Source organism: Strix aluco, chromosome 7 (genome assembly GCF_031877795.1).
Source record: "Strix aluco isolate bStrAlu1 chromosome 7, bStrAlu1.hap1, whole genome shotgun sequence".
Lineage (NCBI taxonomy): Eukaryota > Metazoa > Chordata > Aves > Strigiformes > Strigidae > Strix > Strix aluco.
In genome coordinates, this window is record NC_133937.1 from 22434169 (window position 1) to 22458477 (window position 24309).

Sequence of the window (24309 nt, forward strand, 5' to 3'; positions counted from 1 at the left end):
ATAGTATCTCCTTGTAGTACATAGCTGTGATGACCTAATCCTTTAGTGATAGTCAGGCTTGATTTTAATACTAAAACATACATGCGTGTTACTAAATGGACACAGTTGGATTCTAAAACATTTGTGTAAAATACAGCTGGAGTCAATTTTGAAGGTGGTGAAATGCATATGATTTTACTTTGGAGGGGGGGAGGAACAGTCTTAAGCTAATAAAATGTTTATGGAAAATTGGGATTGTGATAGAATGTTGTAGATCTTTCTGGGAGAACCTTACATGCAACACATTAGGTGTGGGCGTAAGTATTTATCCTCGTATCTAGTTTAGAAACCAACTAAAAAAAGAGAAGGTCCCAAACACTAAGCAAAAAACTTGTGCTGGATTTTTAGCTTAATTTTTAAAGTAAGGGTATATTGAGTATGAACAAAAATTCTCAGGAAAGTATACAATACCATTGCTTTACTAAATGTAAAATGAGTGATTGGCTGTATTAAAAGGATTGTTGAAGAACCAGTGAAGGTGAAAACTAGACATAACTGTAAATGTTATCTAGCTCACAGGTATTACTACATATTAATAAAGCTAGCTAGATTTTTCTATAGTGGTGCAGAGTAGAAGGCTGGAATAGAGCCATGGCAAAATGTTCTTTAAGGCTCCTGAACACCTCTTGCTGCAAACTATGTCTATAAGCCTAAGAGGCACCTACTGCATTTTAAACTGTTCAGAGGGGCTTTACTTCAAGACTTCAAAATGCCATATGATATAAGGGTGTGGCTTTCAGATGGTGACCATTTTCCATATAGTAATTGCTATTTGGTATTGCTAGTGACTTGTACTATTGATTTTAATCATCCTGAACTGTTGTTGGGGTTTGGGTTTGGTTTTTTTTTTTTTTTTTAGGAGGTATGAAGGAGAGTCGGGAAGATGACTCTCTAGACCAGAAGAGAACTGAATATGTGAAAACAAATAATACTGAGAACTATGCAGAAATACAAGCACTGAAGGAAAGAACTGAAACCTTGGAAGGTCAGCTAGCTGCACTTGAAGAACAATGCAGAAGAGAAAAAAACAAAAAAGAAGAGTTCAGTGGGCAAATAAAAAACTTGAATCTCAAGCTCTCTGCCTCTGAAGAAAGGGCTTCTGGCTTAGGTGAAGAACTTCAGCAGTGTCAAGCTGACTATCAGGAGATGGTTTCTGAATTGGACAAACAGAAAACTATAAATAGGGAACAAGAAGAAAAGATTATTCAGCTAAATAACGAAGTAGAAGGTGCTAACCAAAATATAATTTATCAAGTGTCACTAATTAAAACAATGCAGTCCAAAGTAGATGAGTTGTATAAATGTCACTTAGAGTCTTACGCTATGGATATTGATTCAGTTAATCTAAAGGATTCATTAGACTCTCAGAAAGATGAACTAGAGAGAGCTCAAATGAGTCCTGTATGCATAGAGTCTCAAACTGCTTCTACAGCAGATCTGAGACAGGGGAACTTTCATTGTAGTGTTGAAAGCATTTGGGAAGAATGCAAAAACATTATTAAGGCTTCTTCACAAAAAAGTCAGCAGATTCAAGAACTACTTCAACAAGTTGAAGACTTAAAGAAGGGACTTGATGATGCTGAAAATTATAATAATCAACTAAAAATAAAGTTAAATGAGACTGCAAATCAAGATCATCAGTCCACAAAGGAAGAAGATCTTATGAAACAGTTACAAGAGTACATCCAGAAGAATCAGTATTTAGAAAACCAGGCTGCAGAGGATCACAGAGTAATTGCACAGTTGGAAGAGCAAGCTGCCAGCTACGAGGAAAAAAGAATAGAGTTTGAATGCTTCTTGGAGGCTTCTAGAACTAAAGATGGCATCATAACAAGGTTAGAAGAAGTACTTCAAAGAAAAGAATCTATTATTTTAAATCTGAAAAGTAATACAGCAGCTCTGCAAGAGGAATGTGCCAATTCAGACAAAAAACTGAAAGAATTAAATGATCAGAAAGCAAATCTAAAGGAGGAAGTTGTGCAGTTGACGAACAGCTTGGAGAACATGAAACACACTCTTCAAGATAAAGAGAAAAATGAGTATGAGCAAATACAATCTATAGAATTGTAAGTAAATAATGAGATAATTCCTAGCTCTTTGAGAATAGACTCAAGTAAAAACTACCTTCTGTGAACATCAATTTATTTTGACATAACACATTTGTATGTTTGTCAACTTTATTAAACAAACTGCTTAAGAACTTTTAATACACTACTTGATTTCTATACTTGCATATTTTGCTAGCTATGTTTTCCTCACCCGTTTGTGTATTCTTTCAGAAATATGGTTCTAAATCATGCAGAACTATTGTAGGGCGAAACAGGAAATGGTGAATTATTTGGGGATTTCTAATAGTATTATGTTGCATACCCTTTTTGGAGGAAATGACATAGTTTAATGTTATATCCTGTAACATGTATAAAAGCACTCAATGTTTTCTTTAGAAAGGACTGAATGGTAAAAAGGAAAAAAAAAAAAGCCTAGTAATTAAACAGTAAACAGCTGGTTTTGGTAATAGCTATTCTAGGTGAACACAGTATACTATAAGAACTTGAAGGAATAATGGGTGTAGGAAAGTAGAACTTCCCCAGCCCCCTCTACTTTTTAAATCTTTAAGAAATAAGAGATTAAATGTATCTGAGAGATTATATTTGCTATGTGGCAAGGAAATTGCAATCATGTAAAAATAGCTTTAAGATGCTGTGTGGCCCTTCTGATTAGGGTTTCTTTAGTTCCAATATCTGTGGGCACCTGCATGTGCTCTAAAATACAATTTAGCATGAAGGTCTGGGGATCCCTGACCCCGTGTTTGTAAAATTTTGAAAGGTTTTCCTTTTGTGAGACCTTATTTTGTATTGTTAATTATAGAATTTAAGAAATCTTTTATTAGTTAATTGTAAAGTAAAAATCCAAGATAACTTACTGTAAGCTTTTTAAAATAAATATGACCATTTAAAAATAAACCCATTAAACTTCTTAATTATTTTGTAGCTCTTAATAACAACAGGACTTGTTACAATGTTATTGTTTTTTCTACTTTCTTTTGATTTTTATTTACTTTGATCCTTACAAGGTCTGGGATGTAAATATCAAGTTTAAACTTAATTGATATTAACCTTGTCCCTTTTGTTACTGTGTAAGGACATCTAATGATAGAAATGGTTACTCTACTGTGCTTAAAAAAAGAATTTTAAAAAATTACACTGTTCAAGAGTGAATCTGAGCGGTTTGTTACTTCAGTATCATATAATAAGTAGCTGAAATCCAAAAGTAAAATTATAAAGCTTGTCATTTAGCTGATAGATCTGCGATTCTATTCATGAATAAAACCAGCCATCAAAGAGCCTGAGTTAATGTGTAAAAGCTGTTTCTTTGAGATGTATAACACTAATGTTATTTATGTCTCTTAATTTCTAACACAAGGCTACGTAAAGATCTTTCTGAGAGCTCTACCCTTGTACAGAGTTTGAAAAAAGATGTGCAGAGGAAAGAGGAAGAATATGCAGATTTGAAAGAGAAGTTTTCTGATGCCAAAAAACAAATTCAGCAAGTGCAAAAAGAGGTTTGTAACCATAGGCCAGATGTTTCTTCTGCAAGTTTGTTTGGGGTTCTGTTAGTAAAACCTGTTTTCACAAATCTCAAGCTACAGATGTTAAAAGTGGTTCATAATAAGGCTGTGTTCAGCAATCCATTTAGAGTAAGAGTGAATCTTAAGTTACATTGCCATTAAAGCTGTAAGCTAAAGATAAGACCAGATGTCAAAACATGGATTAGTACTGATATTGAAGGGGGAAGTAAATTTTATTAATACACTTGAAAAAGGCTTGTCAAAAGTAGGCTAGCCTGGTTATGGAGAAGGACTTTGTTATCTTCATAACAACAGTAGCCTTATGTTGTTTTTTTGTGCTGACTTCAAAGCCTCAGAATTCAGACTTCTGGAAAATGCTCCTCTCTGGGAGGAAAAGATGGATTAATTGGAAAAGGAAAGCATGAACTTCTAGAGACTTTTTAAAATCTGAGATGTTTTCTATTAAGTTTGGGGAGAAGAAATGAAAAAATAGAATAACTTACTAATGTTGATTGTTAGTATTTAGTTATTAAGCAGTAGGATTTCTTAGAACCTCGTGGGATATCGCAAGAACTTAAAATCCAGAAGACTATTGCAAGAGTTTGGGCTTGAAAGTTAAGCCTTAAAAAAGTATTAATGTCTTCCCCAGCAGCCTAACATTTCAGGACCTTTTCCCTACTCAACATGCAGTGTATAATCCTTTGAGAAGCAGTAAGGAGTGGATGGGATCACATGTCAGGAAACCCTTTTTTTTTTTTTTTTTAAAGGACAACTGAATTTGTAGTTTGATTAGGCTATTTCCTGGTGTTTTGGTTTTGGTGGTGTGGTTTGTTGTTTTTCTTTCTACCAAATTTAATACTCTATTCTATGGTGAAAATCGTTCCCTAGGAAGGATGTACAGTGCAGTGTACTTCTAGCCCCTGAAATTTAGCAAAGATGCTTGCAAAAATTTGCTTCTTGATTAAAATATCTTTTTATTTAGATATAATCTCTGCAAGTTAAAAGGCTTATAGCTAAATGCTAGCTTTTCTGGCTGTCTTTGTGCATTGTTACAGGTGTGTACAATGCAATCTGAGGAGAAATCCCTGAGGAACAAAGTTAATGAACTTCAGAAAATTAAAAACCAGCTTAGTAAAGAATTAGAGATCAAACAGCGCACAATCCTGCAATTTAAAAAGGTATTCTATTTTTTTAAATTTTACTTGCTTTTAGTTTTGTTAACTAATCTAGTAATGAGGCAAATTTTCCAACCAACAGGAGAAAGCTTACAGAAACTGGGGTAAAAACAAGAGTAACCAGCTGAAATTAGTCTTAATGGATGAATGAAAGATGTTTAAAGAACTTCTCACTGCAGGACATTATTTAAAACAATTTGCCAATCTGCCTAGTAAATACATACTTAATACCTGCAGATACCCTGATTCTGATTAGTCACACTTAGATATGTTAGTAGTAATGTGTTCTAAACACTTTTTAAGTCAGCCTGAATACTCCTTTCACCATATGAAACACTGTTTGTCTTTAAATACTTTCATTCTGAGCTGTAATAAATAATAAATAAAAGCTACTAATATCTAGCATGTATATTTGTTTCTTTCAACATGTTTTTGACATGTTTTCTTTAATTCTCTTTCAATGTGATATTTAGGAGCAGTTGAATAATGAGAAGCTGGAAGAAATCTCCAAACAGTATGAGAAAGCATGTAAAGGTCAGAAAAAGCCCTCATTGTGCCATTTTTTGGGTGTAGAATGGCAACATAATGAGTTGTGATGTTAACTAATTTGGAGTGTCTTGCATATTTATATTTTAAAATAATGAGAAACTCCAACCTGGGCATTAAAATGTTACAGTTGGGAACTAATTTTTATTGAATCATTATGAACAGGAATATTTGAAATCAAAGAAACAGTCTCAGAATAAGAAACATAAGCCCAAAGAAGACTGGATTTGCTGTATCAGTGTTAACTTACTAGATATTGGTATTTATTTGCTGCTTTAGTTGGCCATGTTAACACTGAAACATGAACTAGCACAATAACAGTTTTTGCAGGTTTGATAAACATTTAGCAGTGGAACAATAGTTAGGTTTTCGTATAATACAAGCCTTAGTCTGACATTAACACTAAAATGCTCACCTAAATCAAGTTGATGAGAATCACTTCAGAATTTTGGATTTGGAAAGTTTAGTAGAGATACTCTATTTCTTTCTAATAGAGCTTTAGATCTCAGGAAATGGGGGAAATTACTTGTGATGAAGGCACTTTGGGAGAGAATGGTGGGAACTAGGATGGGGACTCATCTGTAAATTTATTTTCAGATCTGTGTGCAAAGGAAAAAATAATTGAAGATATGCGGATGACATTAGAAGAACAAGAACAGACTCAGATTAAACAAGATCAAGTGATTGAAGCCAAATTAGAAGAGACCAACAGATTAGTTCGGGGTAATCTCTCCATGGAAAGGGAGCAAGGAGACAAAATTATTTTGGATGTATTGTGATAGCTGCTTTAAATCTCTGTTTTGATTTGCTGAGTGTAATTTAGGCATTAATTTTATATAGTACATAACAAGCTTCTAACAGTTAAAGGCTTCTGTTGTCCCTCTGTGGCCATAGCTGATAAATCCAAGTAACTTTAGTAGAAGGATGTGAATGTGGTCAAATATGCATTTAAAACTGTTATATAACCTCATTTTGTGTACTGACTAGAACTGGAAGCATGGAAGCAGAAATATAGAGAGCTGAATAACCAGAGCAATAGTGACTGGCAGCAAAAGATGAGCAAAACCACAGAAAAAAACATAGATGAATATGAGGAATTAATAAAGCTGCAAAAAGAACTGAAGGTAAAACATGGTGATGTAGTTCATACTTAGGTTTAAAGCCATAACTTTCATTTAGGAGTCTAAATTTTTTTTGTGTTGTTATCTTCAAGAATTAGGGCACAACGTGGCAAGTTCTGGTAAAGGAAACCTCCTCTAAAAACTCCAGTGCATCAGTGCAGCAAAGTCTGGATGTGGTGTCTTTGTAATATACGGCATCACTGATGCTCCATAATGGAGTGCACCCTTCACTATGTTATGCTACCATGGACGGTGCTTCTGTAGCTGGGCTCCTCTTAAAATTATCTTGAACAGATGTCAAGAGTTGGATTGTTTCGAGCCTTTTTCCCATCAGTTGCTTGGGCAAATAAATCAGACTCTTTAAAGATCTTGTGCTTGCTGTGTGACCTGTAAGTCCTTCCTGTTAGACTAAGGATTTACCTCTTAATTCTCCTTGGATTAGAAAGTAGACTTTTTTCCCAAGCAGCTTTTCAGGTCCTGTGTGGGAGAATGTCTGACAAGAGGTTTGATTGTGGTAGAAAAGGAGGCAAAGTTGCTGTGCATTGAAGCAACATTCTTAGTTACACACTATCTCTGTTTACCATTCAAATTTTGCTGCATTTTTTGCCTTTCAGTCTTGAAGTAGGTTTTCTAACATGTTCTGCAAGTATAAAAGATTGGGAATTTGCAAGTAAAAAGGGTCTTTTTGCCATTACCTTTGGTGTAACTTTAATAGTGTTTCTGACTTACCCAGAGCATTTTTAGAGGGAAAAAAGGCTGTTCCCTGAAGATGTGCCAGTCTGAATAATAAGTTCTGAGAACTGCTGAACAATTTTTTTAAATGGAAAAGAACAAATGAGAATGTAATACTTGCACTTGGGAATATGCTGGAGTAAAACTGTGCTAGTATTTCTGTTATCTTTTTGAAATTAATGTGCTTAATGGTAATCTGGATTTTAAGACTTCTTTTTTTGTTGCTTAATCTCTGCCTATGACTTTATTTCTGGTTCCACTAAAATAGGAAAGTGAGGCAAAGTATCAAACTGATAGAAAGAATTGGCTGGAGGAAAAAATGAGACTCATGAGTGAAGTGAAAGAAGCTGAGAGCCATCGCAACAGAGAAATGAGAAAATTCGCGGATGACAGAGAACGTTATGTAGAGCAGCAAGCAGAAATTGTAAGTGACTGGAGGTCTTAGCAGAGTCCTCTAGCGTAAGTCGTTAGTACAGAGCAGATCTCATGTCAAGTGTTAACAGTGTGGGTGCTTGAGGGTAGCTGGTCTTTGTCAAAGTCCCCTCACTTTATCACATGACAAAGCCTACATGAGATCATCTCAATGTGAAAGGGAAGAATAGGAGTGTCACAAAATGAAAAAGCGTAATACGTAATGGAAGTTAGTGTGCCTGTTCCTTTCTATCCTATCACCACCACCACCTTGCTATGAATTCTTCAAACTTCATCTTGTGTGTAAAACACCAGTAAGTAACCTATGCTTAAATGAATTGCTACTTAATGAAGCTAAGAAAACATACTTTGAAAAACAAGATTTGTTGCTTGGCTTTCCTGAAAAAAAAAAAGGGGGGGGGGGCGGGGAGAAGCCTATGAGGCTTTAGAAGGAAGAGAAGAAGCAAGCAGTAGTTGACCAAAAAAAGCCTCTTTCCAGATCTTTCCAGTAAAAATACTTGGTCAAAATGTTAGTGGTTTTGTTCCCATACCACTTTCAAGGTAGAGTGACTGATAGTTAATAACAAGGTGAATACCTTGCCTAGTCACTGGACTGTATTAAGGTTGTAATTTCTTAAGCATATGAAATTATTATATGAATCTGTACAATCTAAAGCTATACTTGCATCTAGAAGTAGTTAGCAATGACTTTCCAGACCTGCAATCAGTACAGGAGGATGTTAGGAGCTTAGGACTACTTTCACTTTGTCTGTGACTTTGCTTGCCTGAGACTTTCTAGTAATAAAATCAGAAAGTGGAACAGGAGTGGTGGTTCTTGACAAAAGTTCTCTTCACAAAGAGTATAAATATAGATACAGTTTTTTCTAATTTGAAGCATGGTTTGCTTTTGTATATTTGTAGCAAAACTAGTTCTGTGTGAGCTTTTTAAGATCTACATAGGCTCTCAAGTCTACTAAGGCCATAAAATAGTACTAACTATGCAAAACTAAACTATCAAAACAGTTCAGATGGTTTGTAGAAGTGGTGTTCAATTCTAACCTATTTTTTTCCCCCACTCAGGAAAGACTTGCTGCACAGCTGGTAGAAAAGGACAACAATCTTCAAAAGTGGCGTGAAGAAAGAGATAAATTAATAGAAGCTTTGGAAGTACAGCTCAAGACTTTGGTTTCTAACACCATACAAAAAGATAAAGAAATAGCAGAACTGAAACAAGCTGCAGTAAAGGATTCAGGAAAGGTCCTCTCTCATTCTTTCTCTTGTTTCCGTGGGATTTTTTTTGTAGTTGTTTTTTGTGGTTTTTCTTTTGTTATTGACTAACTCTGCAAAACTCTACGTTTTGGCTCTATTTCAAACATATTGACATTGTTTGCAGCTAATACAAAAAAAAAGCTTTATGCTTTTCTGAAACTGAATTTGTAACAGTAACTGAAGTTTCAAAAAACTTAGCAGTTCAAATAAACACTCAAGTCTGTTTGATCATTTGATTGCAATTTGATTGAACTGGAAATCTGAAACAACTATCACATCTGCTGCCTTTTGCACAGAACCAAGAACTTCACAAACAATGGGAGGTGAAATTTATAACCCTACGTAAGTGGAGTAAAATAAAAAAATTTACATTACATCTTCCCAGGCTGTTATACGACCTTTCTTGAGTTTAAATAGAGGCCACTCATACATGAAGTTGTTCGCTTTTTGTTGGACAGCTGGCTGTTTGAGCCTGCAATTCTAAAACTGGTGCTACTGAGTAATTGTAATGATGCTCATGCACATGTTAATTTCTTTTGCCAATCCTGCAATTTGTAGCAATTTTTGCTATGTTTATTAGGATGAGGAAACTGATATAGAAGAACTAAGAAAACAGCTGGCTGAGAAAGATGACTTCATAAAGGAATTGAAACAACGCATTAACCATAAAAGTCTTCAGTCCTTGGCAGAAGTACCTTTACCTGAAGGACAAGATAAAATAGATCAGTCTGTAAACAAAGAGGTATGTTTGTTATATTTATAGAAAGTATGTACTAATGATATGTTAATAACTTACTTGTTTTGTTGCTTTCTCAGTATATATTTCAGCAACATGGGGAATCTCCCAAAAGTTACTTTCTGTAGTTCTTTGTACTTTAACTATATCATTAGTTCTGAGTTCTTGTTCATTCTTCTCTCTCCCTCTTTCAAGTTCCCTCTCAGAAAAAGAAACGCTTTAGTTAATAGAATGCAACCTCTCTATACACTATAAAACTTATGTACCTGAGGGAAATATTAGTTAACTAATCCAGATTCTAGAGATTTGAAGACACATTATTTGTGATGTCACCTCTGTTTGGTTATTCAGTGCTAAGGGGATTTCAGCTCAAACAACTTTCTTGATGTCACGTATAGTGTGGTAATAGAGATGATTCTGTAATTAGAGCTGCCAGCCCATATGGGGTTCACAAGAACAGAACAGTATCTTGCATCTTACTTAAAAACAAAACAGTATTTGAAGTTTACACAAAGAAAAGATCGACTTTGCATATTTCCTGAACAAAAATTGAAAGGCTTGCACCTGTACTGAGACTTCTGATTCTGACCAAACCCTTGTGTGCTACATAAGCAGTTTTTAATGAGGTAGTTTTCCTGTTAAACTGAATTAATGCTATGTGACTCTATTGCTAACTAGTAATGAACAGAGCTGAACATGGATTTCCTAGCAGACCCTCCCCTGGCTGCTAGAAGATGCGATTCTCCTCTTGTGGCAGAACTGGACTGAATGATAAAATACATCTCTTCATCTTTTTCCTGTCTACTGCCAAATAAGACTGGCCAGTTTCTTGCTACTTCATCAATTCAGCTAATGCTGTATAGATAAAGCTTGTGATGTATGAGGGAGTAGAGGATAGCTCTCAGAATGGTTATTGCTTTATATAACTTTGTAATAGCAGCTAAGAGAGCACCATAAAATTAGTTATTTTTGCTATAAAATTAGTTATAGAAAAGAATTGTTGTGAACAGTTGGTGCTCAAGTATTTACCTCAAGCCAGTAGCCACAATACTTAATGTTATGAATAAGGAGAGGCTACTAACAGTATTATCATGTGAGAAACTATTATGGTGGTGAAGTGAATGGTGTAGAGTTTTGGAGGGAAGTCAAATAATTCTCAGGAAAGATATAGTGGAGATAAAGAAGAAAATCTAAAGTGATCAAGATGATGTGTGTCTCCTGCCTTGTGAGGAGAGGCTAAGAAGCTGGCACTCTGATTAGGAGAGGTTAAGGCCACCAGAGGGTTATGGGGCTGAGGTTTACAAAATCATGGTTGCGGTGGGTAAACAGAAGGCAGAACTGTCCTTGTTAAAATCCTGCAAGAACTGGGCAGCACTTCATGAAACTAATAGGAAATAATTTTAAGACAGTTAAAATAACATATTCCTATATGAAGCAGTTAGTAATTTTCTGGAGGTGGTGGAAACAGGTACTGTCAGCAGGGATTAGAAAAATTTTGTAGTAGAAATCCATAAATATATTTTTAAATAGATACTCTGAGGGTTAAGCAGTGGTGTAGACTCTGACAATTCTAATGCAACAGCTAAGAATGCTGGGAGAGTATGGAGAGGACAGATGACAAGGTGACCAGGTTCACACACGTTTTCCTTAAATAGCATCTCCCTTTGCCACTCTTGAGGGCAGAATATTGAACTAGACGGACTGTTGGTGAGACCCAGCCAGGGCACATCTTATGATGGCATTGTGAGTAGATGTTACTGCTTTAAACTTTGTTGTCTTTCAGCCCAGGTGTTCATTAGCTGTCTGCACTTGAGCTTTTATATTGTAGCTTTAGAAAAATCAAAATATTTTGAGGTTTACAGTTTAGCATAATCTCTTCTCATTCTAAATATTTACAGTTTATAGAAAAACAAAGCAGGACTAATCCTATACTTTGTCAAGTATTTCAGTTAGATATGATGAAGGTAAAGGGAATTATTCATTATCTCGATGTCCTAGCAGTGCCTCTTCATTAAGTGAGGTTGGTACAAAACTGAAATTTAAAAATTTTATGCAGTTGTATGGGTTTTGCTAAATGCAGAATAGGGAAGAAAATGTATCCTGTTGTCTGAACAATTCTAAAGTTTTATTCTGCAAATACCTTTCTTGGTGATCAGATCACCTGATTTTAGTGGATTTTGGTAGAAATAAAAGATGTATAACGTAATCATGTGAATAGCTGTATCTGACTTCAGCTGCATGCTCTTGAAATCCTACCTCTCACCAATGCTTATGAAGTGGCTGATTATTAGATAAGTCACTTGAAACAAATATATAAACCCTTTTAAATGGATGAGCAGTAGCAGGGCAAATTGGATTTGCTTTCTTCCACTGCAGGATTCTTGTGTGTAGCTTTGTTAGCTAATGACACTAGCCATTCCTGTGTAACTTTTTGATTGCTAACTCTCATGAAGTAGCAGTTATAAAGAAAAATGTTTGTATTAGCCAACTCCATTCTTGGGAATGCAGTGGTGCTTGTATTCTCACTCAGAATCCCAGCAGAGCCTGTTGAAGAATGTGACTATCGTTGGGCTTTCCATGAGCTTTGATCATTTTCCTTTTTGAGAGGAGGAGGGTTCCCTTCAAGAAGCAACAGCAGCTAGTCTGTTTGGGACCCCACTAGCAACAGTAGTAGTAGCCACCTGCAATTTCTAACCACCAACAACCCCAAAAGCCTATATTTCAGGTTTCATTCAAACAGCTGCTGAATCCATTTCTGTATGCTAGCCAGCAGCTAAACTGCTGCCACAGAGATGCAGGAGCTGGGAAGACCACAGCTATAACTTGCTGGTTTTGCTAAGAAAAACAGGGTTGGGTGGATGGTGGAAGGTAAGTGCTGCTGAGGAAGAAGAATTGTCAAACTGATTTTTCCATCCCACCCTCACTGTGCAGTTCTTGCAGTTTGGCTGTAGGCAGGTACAAGACAAGCTTTTCAGCTTGTGGGCAATAGGCTACCTTAATGCCTGCTCTTCCTCCAGAGAACAGGTAGTGATGTAGAAGTCTCTCATAGGTTGAATTTGGCTTGTAGCTTGCTAGTTGGACCTTGTTACTTACACAACTTCTCTGGTGTAGAAGGGGAAGGGAAAATTCCTTAAAGAGAGGCTAGAGAAAGGTTATACTTTTCTCTCAAAAGCTGCTATCACTGCCTAGCTCCTAAGGAGCAGCAGAGTTAAGATGAAAATTATGTCAATTCTACTACTGCTACTTGTGAAAACTGTGACTCTCTGTCTCTGCCCTTGAGCAAAATGACTTGGAAACATAGTGTCAGGCTGAGTTCAAGTTCTGTGACTGTAGATAGAAACGTTAACTTTTTTAAATGTAACAAAGTTTTAGAAAGTAAGGGTTAAACTCTGCTATGGTTGAAGTAGATTCCTTCAATTAGAAGTGTTCTGAAAGTGAACAGCTGGAAAATGGAATGCTTACTTTGCAATCCATTGGGGAAAGATATGTATTATGGGGTTTTTAACTCAGTTATTTTAAAACTTGTGTTCTTAAAATTTCCATGTATTTGCAGGACCATTCAGAAATTGTCCTTGACTCTTCAGAAGTGTCCACAGAAAATGGAAATACTAGTCGGTTCCCAAAACCAGAGATGGAAATTCAGTTCACACCTCTGCAACCCGATAAGATGGAGGTGAAACACCAGGGCAGCACCTTACCAGTTACAGTTAAAGTGCTCAAGCCAAGAAAGAAAAGGAAGAGTGAAGAGATGGATGAGGTATGACCTAGACCAACTGACAAAATATGTTGTGTAGTCTTCCAATTTCTTACTCTGATCATTTGTTAAAATCCTATCCTTTTGATTCTCACTGAGATCCTAAGGATATATACAGAGAATATTTAAACCTCTCCCCCCCCCACCCCCTGCCAAGGTGTGGATCTCTGGCCTATGTTGAATAAAGTCATGGATTTCAATTTATCCAGACTGGACACTTGTCCCTGATATGTACTTCCTCTTCACATTTTGCATTTCTCTCTCCTTGCTCTTACTATTTGCTTCTGTCTCTAGCTGTGATCTGCAGGATTAGAGACCAGTTCAATAGAATTGCTTCTTTTGGTTTAAGCAATCATTGGTATCAATTATAATCTCTTCTAATAGGCAATTAAAAGTTAAGCCTCTGGGCTTAATCATTGCATTTCAGAGTTTCAAGACCACTTCCTTTGACTTTTTGTCCAGTCTGTGTTTTCTTTGATCTTTTTGTACTTAAAGGGAATATACAGAACTAATTGCACAAGCACCTGAACCTCCCTGTTTTCTGTAGACCTTAATTCCTCTTTAATTCCTTCAGTTGTGCTAGGTTATATGTGCCAGCCTTCTCAGTGTGCTGTGGTGTTTACATGCGAGACTAAGGCTTCACAGCAGTTCAGGGTGGTAAAAATCTTCACTGCTCCTACTTGAACTGCACATTTCTTTCCTCTGACTTTTATCAACATTAGCATGAACACAGCTATTTCTAAGACACTTACAAAGACTATGAAACCCTAACACCTCATTGTGGTGGTACTTACATACTTGTAATCCTACTTGTGGGGCTTATGAATCTCTATACTTCTAAGGACTTCTGAAGCTGACAGGTGAGTATAAGGAGATGACCTGTGGGTCATTTGCATAAGTGGCAAGTGATCACTCTGAGTTGGTCTCAGCTGGAGAGTGAAGTGTCTGATGCTTTTCTAGCATTCTCATTCAAGTGTTCTCAAGTGATGTTTTTTTAATCTCTTAGTAAAATAGTTAAGGGAAATGATCACTTTAGTGATTAGTGTTCAACAGTACTTCAATAAACTCATTTTGTTAAACTTGGATTGCAAAAGTAACTGTTAAAAGCTGTGTAAATTAATTCATCTGGAATTGAACGCTTCATTCTGGAATAATGTCCAGAGTTGATTTAAACTTCTTATGTCTTGAACCAATTTTCTTTGAGAGGAGTATTCTCTTAGGCTGCTGGAAAAGTAAGTGTAAAAATAACCATCCTTCTGAAGGCACTGGAAAAGTACTGAACCTTATCTACAGATGAATATATTTCATCTAACATAGTTATCCGTGTTTTGAGAAGACTGTTTTACCAATCCATTTATAAATCCTTTCATAGCATAGATGTTCATATCCCGATGGGATAACATTTAGCTAAGTAATTTTTCAATAACATGGAACTAATTTTAGAAGTATCATATTGCTGTTTTATTCACCTGAATGTTACTCTTAAATATTTATCTTCATGTTACATACGCCAAACAGATTATAAAATGATTCAGTAACTTTAACTGTTACAAGTCTACTGAAGACACAGTTTGTTTTTTAAATTTCCTAAAACTGAAAAGCATTGTGAAAACTAAAACTGAGGGGAAACCTGTAGTACTAAAATAACCACATACTGCTCATGTCAATTTTTTTTAAAAATAAAACAAACTCCTTGGTGTTTTAGAAACAAACAAAACCAAATCTTTTGCAGAGGCTCCCTTCTAATTAAAGAACAAAATCCTCTTTCCATTTTCTGATGCTGTTATCAGTTGGTATGGCTATTGGTTATCTGAAATCTCTCAGCACCACTTCACAAGATAGAAGATGTCATTAAAAGACAGCTTAACAATGGCACTATGCTACCAACCTGTTTTTTGTACTTGTCACCATAAATCCAAATTTACACTTTGATTTATTAATTTCAGTTTCGGTGTTGACTTGTCAAATCTCTTAAAGACAAAAGTATAGGAAATAATGGAGAGAAGAAAATAGTAAATGTCAGAATGGTTTGACTACAGGCGTTTCTAGTTCCCTTCCACAAGTTTGTTTAGTGTTTATTTCACATTTGAATAGTTACCTCTATCCAGTATTAGTCAATTCCTCCCTACTGTTAGTCATAGCATTTAAACAGTGGCTGCTTCTGTAATATAGGTAATCATTATGCTTTCCAGAAGAATCCTAGTTAAAATTTGTCATATTTATTTTCTTAGGATTTTGTGAAAAGTGAGAACAAGAAAATGCAAAACCTGCTATGCCTAATTCACCTTCTACAAGCAACAAGAAAATAGTTTGGTTTTGTTCAATTTTGAAGTTAGTTTCTCCTTTCATAAGTCCACCTTTTCTGTAAAGGTGGACTTGTGAAAGGAGCAAACATTCTTATGCAGCAGTATTTTAATCCTTATCTATGTATTTTAATAGGGTTCTTAAACACTTAGGTTGTCTTCCTACTAAACTTTATAAGCTAACCAAAGAGAGTAAGTCTGTATTTGCCAAGAACGTGTACTAGCTGCAGTGTACAGTGATGCACAGGGAAGGATGTTGCATGCTGAATAGTTATGAAGACTAGTTTGAACATGCTCTTAGCATATGTGATGTTATAGGCAATTCCTTTCAAAGTAAAACTAAGATTTGTGTCAACTATATGCATGACAATTATAAAAATACGATTTTAGGCCTTAGTAGTAACCTGGGCAGGCTCAAAGGGTGGATAGTAGATTTATTTTCCTCATCAGTTTCCTTCTGTTTTATAGCTAAACAGCTTGTCTAATGAAATACTCTAAAACTTTGAATCTACTTTTTTAAAAGAAACTATTTGTTTCCTATATTACTCATGCCCTTAGATGTATTCTGTGAAACTGACAATTTGTTTTCTTTTGGGTATAAAATAAGGTTGTCTACATTGCTTGTTGCAGCAGTATCATTAATGAGCAGAGGTATTGGTAGCAAAGCTCAAAATGTCAGCTTGAAAATAACATTGAAGTCAAACAAAATGGAATTAAACTTGAAGATAAGTCAACTTTTTGACTTAAACAATGATCTTGTATTTCTATACAGATGTCTTCTACACAGGTGTTTAGAAAAGAATACCCCTTAAGAAACCAAGAATCTACTTCAAGTAAAAAGTCAGCTAAAAAGAAAGATGGAACACTACAAAAAATTGGAGATTTTTTCCAAAGTTCTCCTGTTATTATTCACTCTAAAGGTTTGTACAGAATAAATAAGGCTTATTCCATGTTATCTGGGTATTGTAGAATAGCTTTTTTCCACCGTAATCTGTTAATGTATATGCTGTTAAAGGACACGTCTGCTACATCAAGTTGTTCTTTCATTTATGAAATAATGGAGTCTGAACTGGGGCCTGCTATATTGAATCTTGCAGCGTAGAAGAGGCTGACTTGATTACAAGGACCACATGGTTCTAAAGTTTAGGTTAAGTGTGAAAGGTAGGCCAGGTAGAGTGAAAGGATGCAGTGTGGACTATGTGCGTATAAATTTATCATAAAAGCAATGATAAGCTCAAAATGCCTGAGTTACTTTGTTCTTGCTTACAGTAGAACAGTTAAAGACAATTTCAGAAACTTGACCTGCTGATCTAAAAAAATCAAGAGTTTAATTCAAACCCAGATCTTATCTTGTTCTATAAGCAATCTCCCCCCCACCTCCTGCTTTGTTTCTGTGGAAATTGTATTAATGTTTTTTGAAGTATGTATGTAGGAGAGGAAGGTTAGTTCTACAGAATCTGAAAGCCAGTATCTCCTGAAAATATGTGGAAGACTTCATTAAACTAGTTATGAAGCAGTTAATGGATTTCATTAAGTTTAAGCATAGCCTTGGGAAAACTAACTGCTAGGACTTTCCATTGAAGAATATATTTTTATTCTTTCCTACAGTAAGACATGATTTCTGAGTTACTGGGGTTTTTTTAAAAAAAAGATTAAAATTAGCAGAGGGCACAAGGAATCACCAGTGTTAAATTCTAAAAGACGCTATTATTTGGCTGGTTAAAACAAAGTTAGTCATTATTCAATTTGCACAGTTAAAATTAAGATAGTGGTATTTCTAAAATTTTTCACATTTGTGAGAGTGGTTCCACGAGGACAACATGTCATTATCAATGGAAGCCAAATTCAGACTACTCAAAACTTTACCCTGAAAATACTTTATTTGAGCAAATGAGGTCTAATTTGTAACCTTTATTACCATGTCCTGTATTTTTTCCCTCTTTTGCATAACTTAGTATTGTTTGGGATCTCTTCTTTCCTTCTAGCTCATAAGATGCATACACTCATCTCTTTATAGAACTAGTATTAGTTTGATAAAACTATACAAGTACATAGAGAAAATTGACTCAACCTTGTGCTTCTGTCAGTACAAAGAAGTTAAGCCCTGTTTTCAATTCCTGTTGTATTTAACATCCAGTGAAATCTGAATCCCAATTGATTTTTTTGGTGCTATTTAAATGTGTCCTTTAAGCTTTTGCATTTGAAGCTATAGAAAACTGTTTCAGGATATAGAGGACTGTGGTAGTCAAATACATACCACTTCTGAATTTTTATGTTTAAATTTCAGACGTCTGTTTCATTTTTAAACTGGTTTTAATAAACCTTTATTCATTAAACCTTTATTCATTAATTTTGAGGCTCATAAAACCAATAAGACATTGATTTACAATAAAATTTTTCTTGTAGCAAAGAAGCTGATGGCAACAATAAGCTCTCCCAAGTCTGCAGAGCCAGAAAATGTCAAAGGAAACGAGCTCAAGCCAAAACGAGCTAAGAGAAAGCTGTATTCAACTGACATTTCTTGCCCTCTAGATATCCCTGTTTCTTCGGTAAGTGATTATGGGTTAGTGTTCTGTCCGCTGTAATCTATTCTGTAATCTTGTCTTAAAATAAGCTATTAGGGGGACAGAACAAACCTGATCGAGTCAAGTTGCAGAAGAGGTTTGAAAGTACTGACTTATTTCTTTTGGTCTTTTCTTCCTGATGTGTTACTTTAATTTTCTCTGTTTTCTCACTTATCTTCTCTGTGTGTGACTGCTGACTTGCTGTATCACCTATATAGTAGTCATGGAGATATCTTCACATTTGGATTCTTAGATACCTTAGCTGTGGTATGTGGAGTGTTACTTTTTCCTCTACTACAGCAGTTGAGTCTTAATTTGGTTTTCCAGTAGTTGGTGTTCATTTAAGAGTAGCATAAAGGAATAATAGAAATAGAGACCATTAAGGAATCCATAGATTTGGAATAGCATGATTGAAACACTGAAGATAAAGGTCTGCATGTACGATTAACTTTGCAGGGCAAGTGAGCACCTAAGGTAGTTTCTGATTCCTTTTATGCCCAGCTGATATTAGGGTTACTTTAGGATTTGGATACATCCATGCTTCTCAAAGCACAGTTTAAATAGCCTTCTGGGTGTGCTTAAATTGCATTGCCCTGTCTAAGCCAGCCTATAGAGAGTCTTATAGGCCAGGGTTTGATGTACTGTTTCTGAAATCCATCTTTATGGTTTTGACAGTAACTAAAGTGCTGAGCGTACTCTGGCTGTTAGAAGTACATCTCTTCATTCTATTCTGTCCTTTTTCATTCGCTATGGTGAGCATTTGCCCATACTGAGTTATACTGTAGACTTTTCTGTAAATTGTATGAATAGATGCAGCAGTAACCAAAATGCTGTCCATAGGAGGATGAAGAAAATGACAGGAATGCAGAGCAAAAGAAGCTAAGAAGCTTGGAAGTGAAAGGAAAAGTTAAAGACTGAATCCTGGGAAAGTCAGAAAGCTAAAGAAATTTAAGCTAAAAATGTTTTCTGAACACTTCCTGTTTCACAAAATGAGTATTAGAGATAAGAAGTGAGAGCTGCTTTCAGATCATTTTTTTTCTTTGGACTTTGATATTTGTTTCAGCAAAAAATGAAATTTTGTATGATCCCAGTATTTGTTGCTTATTATGATGCACTAAAATGGTGTCTGTATTCTGGAGACCTCTGACTAAAAGATAATAGGCAAAATGAATTCTGAAAACAGCTTCTAGGAAAAACCACGTTATTGGTTACATGGGTCTAGAAGTGCATGTCATTTGTCACTGAAGAAATGCTGAGTAACTCTTGAAATGTCATCTTTTTCAGATCTTTATAGAACAAAAAGAGAAGGAAAGCGATCAGCTAATCATCAAGCGACAGCTACGCTCAAAAAGAGCTAAATAATCTTGCAAAAGCATGTTTGTATTTTCTTAGTTAAGGCATATTTACACTGTATTATTTCAGGTGATTGTATATAGGAAGTAATAGATACTTAGTCATGCTCCAAAGTGTTTATATAGATGTATAGAATTGTTCTGATGGTTTACTGTTCTGATTCTATTAAAGTTGAAATACTGTTCAAGAAGTTTGTGTCTGAATCTTTTTTTTTTTTTTTTAGGAATGGTGTCTTTGGAAGTGTTCATAATTTATCCATTGTGCAGTAAGAACTATGCCTCTGTGGAATGGTTTAAGTTGTTTTTTTCAGCTGGCCAATATACCTACCATAACTTTTAATGAAAAAAAAAATGAGTATGCAATAAATTCTGTGAAGTGACAAAAAAAGGAATTGGCACTATGTGGAGAAATATGATGTTTTTTATCACTTGTGTGATTTTAACTGTCTTTTATTTACTCTTCTAAAAGGGTTTATAAGCACAATATTATTTCTTTGGGGATTATAATATCCATAGATAATTATAATCTGCTATTAAAGTGACCCGCTCTCAGACATTTGACATTTTATTCTAACCATCCAGTTCTGTTCAACTAGAACAGCTATATATAGTAAGGTTTCAGCTTATAATCAGTGACTGAGTAAACATTTAAAACACTTTTGGTTTCATCAATGTAGCATTTATCTAAGTCACAGGCAGTGACTGTATTTCATAGGATTTTGCATTGTTTGAAGAACAGTACTGATCATCTTTCAGAAAGAGCTGAAATTACATTGACAAGGACCTGCTATTGACATGAATGAAACAAGACAATCCCAGTAAGTGATCAGGTACTCTAACTTGTTGTTCATGCAGCTTTCTTATTTTTATTTTCTTGAATTAATGCCAACCATACAACACTGTTTTTATGTGGACTATTGGATTATTTTGGTTATTACTGTATTTTGGTCTGTCACCCATCATGTATATGATTCTATGATACCTTTGTTTAAAGAATTCCTTATCAGTCTGTTTTGCACATGTATAGTGTATAGCACCACAGGAAGAATATCTTGTCTACAGGATTGCCTTTTGAGGTTTGGTATTGTCTTGACCACAAAAATTTTTCTGAAGTTCTCTGTCAACATTGAGTCTGAGACTTTTTTTTTTTTTTTGTTCCCTTCCTCCAAGCCATACTGGTTCATCAGCAACAACCATTTGGTCTGTAAAGGCAGTGATTGTTTGCTCATACAGCCAGATAAGTGCTGCTTATTTTTGATGGTACAGCTGCAACTTTACTATCCTTTTGAAATGATTCCATGATTTAAGTTGTAAGTGAGGTTGTTTGTTTGTTTTCTTGGACTGCTGCTCTCTATAGTCTTTTGTTTGATTGAAGAAAAAAAGAATCAGATTGACTCAAACATGAGATTAAAGTTGTTTTTCTTGAGAGGAAAAAAAGGACTTTGGATACCTGTTGCAGTTTTGCTTTAATGTGATACCTTTAAAAATGCAAATCAATGTAAAAATGGTCATTAGTAATTTCTTTAGTAGAAGTAGTTTTCCTTTCATCTTTATGTGACTGTAACTTAAATGTGCTGTGAGTCAATTCAGTGGCAACAAACTCTGACATGGTTTTCCCTGCTGTTATCCAGTAGATTCTCTGAGCATGAAATGCCTTTTCATAAGGGTAATGCATAGTTCAGTTCTGTGGATCCTGACTTGTAAGATCAGATTCTCATACTGTCTCTTCTCTAGTTTCATGGCTGTAAAATGGAGTTGTACCCCTATACTCTTTAACAAAGAAAGATTGATAATTTATTCTTTCTAACTTGAAAGTGACAAAGTGAGCCTGATCCACAAATCATTCAGTTCTTCCATTGCTTCAACTTTTTGTCTTCATCTTCTGTCTGTGTGAATGAGAACTTAAATTTCCTTGTCACGCTTGGTATTGTCATCTTCTTTCTTCCCTCTTTTCATTCTAATAGAAAGATGTAAAATCCAGGTGATGATCAGGTAATTCTAAATAAAAACACTTAATATCTCTTTAAAGGTAGGATTTTATACTTTGAGCCCCTCTGTCCTTCCTGAGATCTTCCATTTACTGCTATCTGTGGTCCAGATACCTGGATTGATCTTTCAGGGCTATAGAAGAGCACAGCAGTAAAGATTCTTGCCTCATGTAGGTACTAGTTGCTCATTTTACAGAAGTCTCATAGCTGGAGACAGTAAATATACAAGGTGAAGTCATATAACAGTCTTAAACAATAGGACAGTACTTGGAATATTTATTCTTTGTCTTTCTCTTAACATTTTGTCTAGTTTTCTCCATTTTTAGCAGATGTTCTCAGTCAGCTGTTCATCTTGACCCTTGTTGTTTTCTCTGAATAATTTCAGTTAATTTTAGAACCCATCAGCATGTGCCTGTTTAGCTGGATTGTTCCTTCCATTGTGTATAACCTTGCATTCGCTTGCAGTGAAATTCATATGTCATCGTGTTGCCCTGAATGACAGTTTGATTGCTATTAAATCATCAAATGGCCTTATAGCTCTTATTTCACCAAAAAGCATTTGCAGGGTAAATGCAGGATTGAAAGAATGCTGAATTACTTGATTGTTGCATATGTGATTTCTTTATTGATTCAAATGTGTGGAAGTAATAGAAATATCTTCAGCCATTTGACATCTCTGAAATTGCTGATTGATAGTTCCACATATCAAATACAATATTTCATAGTTTCAAATAACTTGTGCTTCTTTCTGATTTTGTTGGTAAATAACAAGTGACAAAACATTTAACAGTTAATTTCAATGACTCTGGTAAATTTTAGTTTAGGTATCTGTGCAACCAACTAGGAAGAAGAAACTCTCAAATTAGTCAAGCTCAGGAATGCTACTGTATTTCCACCCGCGTTGCCAGTTTTTCTAAGTTCTTGTATTTACTAAAATTTTATCGGTGTTGCTGAGCTATCTGGAGGCTATATGAAAACCTGTTTTTTCTGGAGTCATTTGAATGGGTGTTTTCAATATAATCTGGGCACTAGAGTAGCTATATTTACATGTACAAAAACTTTGTCTATTTTACTTACGCTGTTTTTCTGTCACTAAGGTAGCCTTTGCAATTGCAAGAATTGCACTGAATTAACTTCCTTCATAGGTGGAGACTTGGTTATCAAACTCCATGGTTACTGATTTTGAATATATACAGAAATAAAGCATGCTCCCTTTGCTTTGGTCAAGGGATTGTGATTTCTGTACTTCCTACAGCTCTTGGGAGTTTGAGCCTGTGTGTTGGTAGCCTAGAAAATGGGTCAGACTTTGTACCTGCTTTGTCTATGTCAGGATTATCAGTTATTTCCTGAGCAGGAAGAGCATGGGTGTGATATGAAGGGGAAAAAAAAGAATTCAAGCAAGTAGGGTTTTTTTGATACTGTCACATATAAAAGTGTTCACTTTCAGTTCTTTGGAAGTAATGGGAAATAATTTTTTTCCTGGTCAATACTGAGACTAGCTTGGTATTGTCATTCTTTCAGCCCCTTTGGACAGCGAAGCAAAAAGGTGTTTTAGGACATCATTCCCTTTTGCCTTCTGACTCTTTCTGATAAGTACTGTAACTAATTAAAAGCTGAGCATGAATATGCCTACTCTTTATTTTAGTCTTACGTTAGTATAAGGTTCATCAATTGGCTTGTAGAGCAAAGAGAATTAGTGCTAGTCTATTAATGGGGAAGAGCTCAATTCTTTACCTAGTAAAGACCAAAGGCAAGCACCATTTAATGGAAATTTGGTCTGTATTTTCACATGGAGAAGACATCTGGTAATACTTAAACTTTTCTTGTTCTCTTCAGAACTTTCTTGGCTGTAGGAAGGTTGTACTCCAACAGTGTTGCATGATGCATGTATCACTGCAACATTGACTGAAGAGGGGAATGCAAGCTTCTATGTATGAAATTGGGTCATGCACTGCTGATATGCCAAGAGAACTCAAATCCCACAAAGGAAAGTCTCCTGGGGTAGTAACAGTGACTTCCACTGTTTTACTTCCCCTCCCCCCCACATCCCCCCAAATTTGAGTAAATCTAGTTTCTGAAACTATCTGGAATAGGACAACCTAGCTCAGTATCAATCTCTTCTATGCATTAAGAACTTCTGATACTTAAAGTTTCTGTTTCCCAAGAGAATAAGCTTGGAACCTTATAACTTTAATAACAGTCTTTTAAGACTTGACCTCACTTCTTTTGGTGTTTTGTTTTCCCACACAAGGAAGGACAGTGTTCTGTAGTATGTAACATCTGAATCCTGCAAAGTGCCTTGTACAGCAACACCGCTGTCTTTGAAGAGTTCCTTTTGAGCACATCACGCTGGGGATAATTCTTAGAAAATAGTCTATACTACTGTTGAGCTGCCCCAACTTTTCCAGTGGTTAAGCCTCATTTTGAAAAGACTATTCCCTACTCAACTTCAGCTTGTTTGGGGTGAACACTTTTTCTTTTGCCATGCTCATGGTACTCCAATTGCAGACATAATGAAGTTTTCTGGAAGGAAAATATGAGGACGCTACTTCATATAGGCCAAACTTTTCTCTTTGACAAAAGAAAATGAGGAACAGTGGCACCGTTTGATCAGACAGCTCATAAAGTGAGCATAACTGTTTCTGGAGTTGAGAGTGAGAAAAGGGAACAATATTTTTAGAGTGATTTTTCAGTAATAGGGTAGCTTTGCATAGGTAATGTAAGTACTTGAACGTTAATGAAACTTGATTA

General features: G+C 35.5%; 1 protein-coding gene across 3 annotated transcripts in view; it reads left to right on the top strand.

Annotated features, from left to right (window-relative positions):
• The window catches only part of KIF20B (kinesin family member 20B), a 44661-nt gene extending 24900 nt beyond the window's left edge, over positions 1–19761 (top strand). For 2 of the 3 annotated variants that reach the window (XM_074830904.1, XM_074830903.1), the window contains exons 21-33: positions 899–2105; positions 3463–3601; positions 4663–4785; positions 5256–5316; positions 5926–6051; positions 6316–6452; positions 7450–7605; positions 8673–8849; positions 9442–9603; positions 13151–13354; positions 16427–16574; positions 18061–18203; positions 19503–19761. In XM_074830904.1, coding sequence (XP_074687005.1) covers positions 899–2105; positions 3463–3601; positions 4663–4785; positions 5256–5316; positions 5926–6051; positions 6316–6452; positions 7450–7605; positions 8673–8849; positions 9442–9603; positions 13151–13354; positions 16427–16574; positions 18061–18203; positions 19503–19580 — 2861 coding nt within the window. In that variant the 3' untranslated portion in view covers positions 19581–19761. The remainder of the gene's footprint in view (positions 1–898; positions 2106–3462; positions 3602–4662; positions 4786–5255; positions 5317–5925; positions 6052–6315; positions 6453–7449; positions 7606–8672; positions 8850–9441; positions 9604–13150; positions 13355–16426; positions 16575–18060; positions 18204–19502) is intronic. The other variant, XM_074830905.1, reaches the window with a different exon arrangement.
• Positions 19762–24309: the final 4548 nt, after the last annotated feature.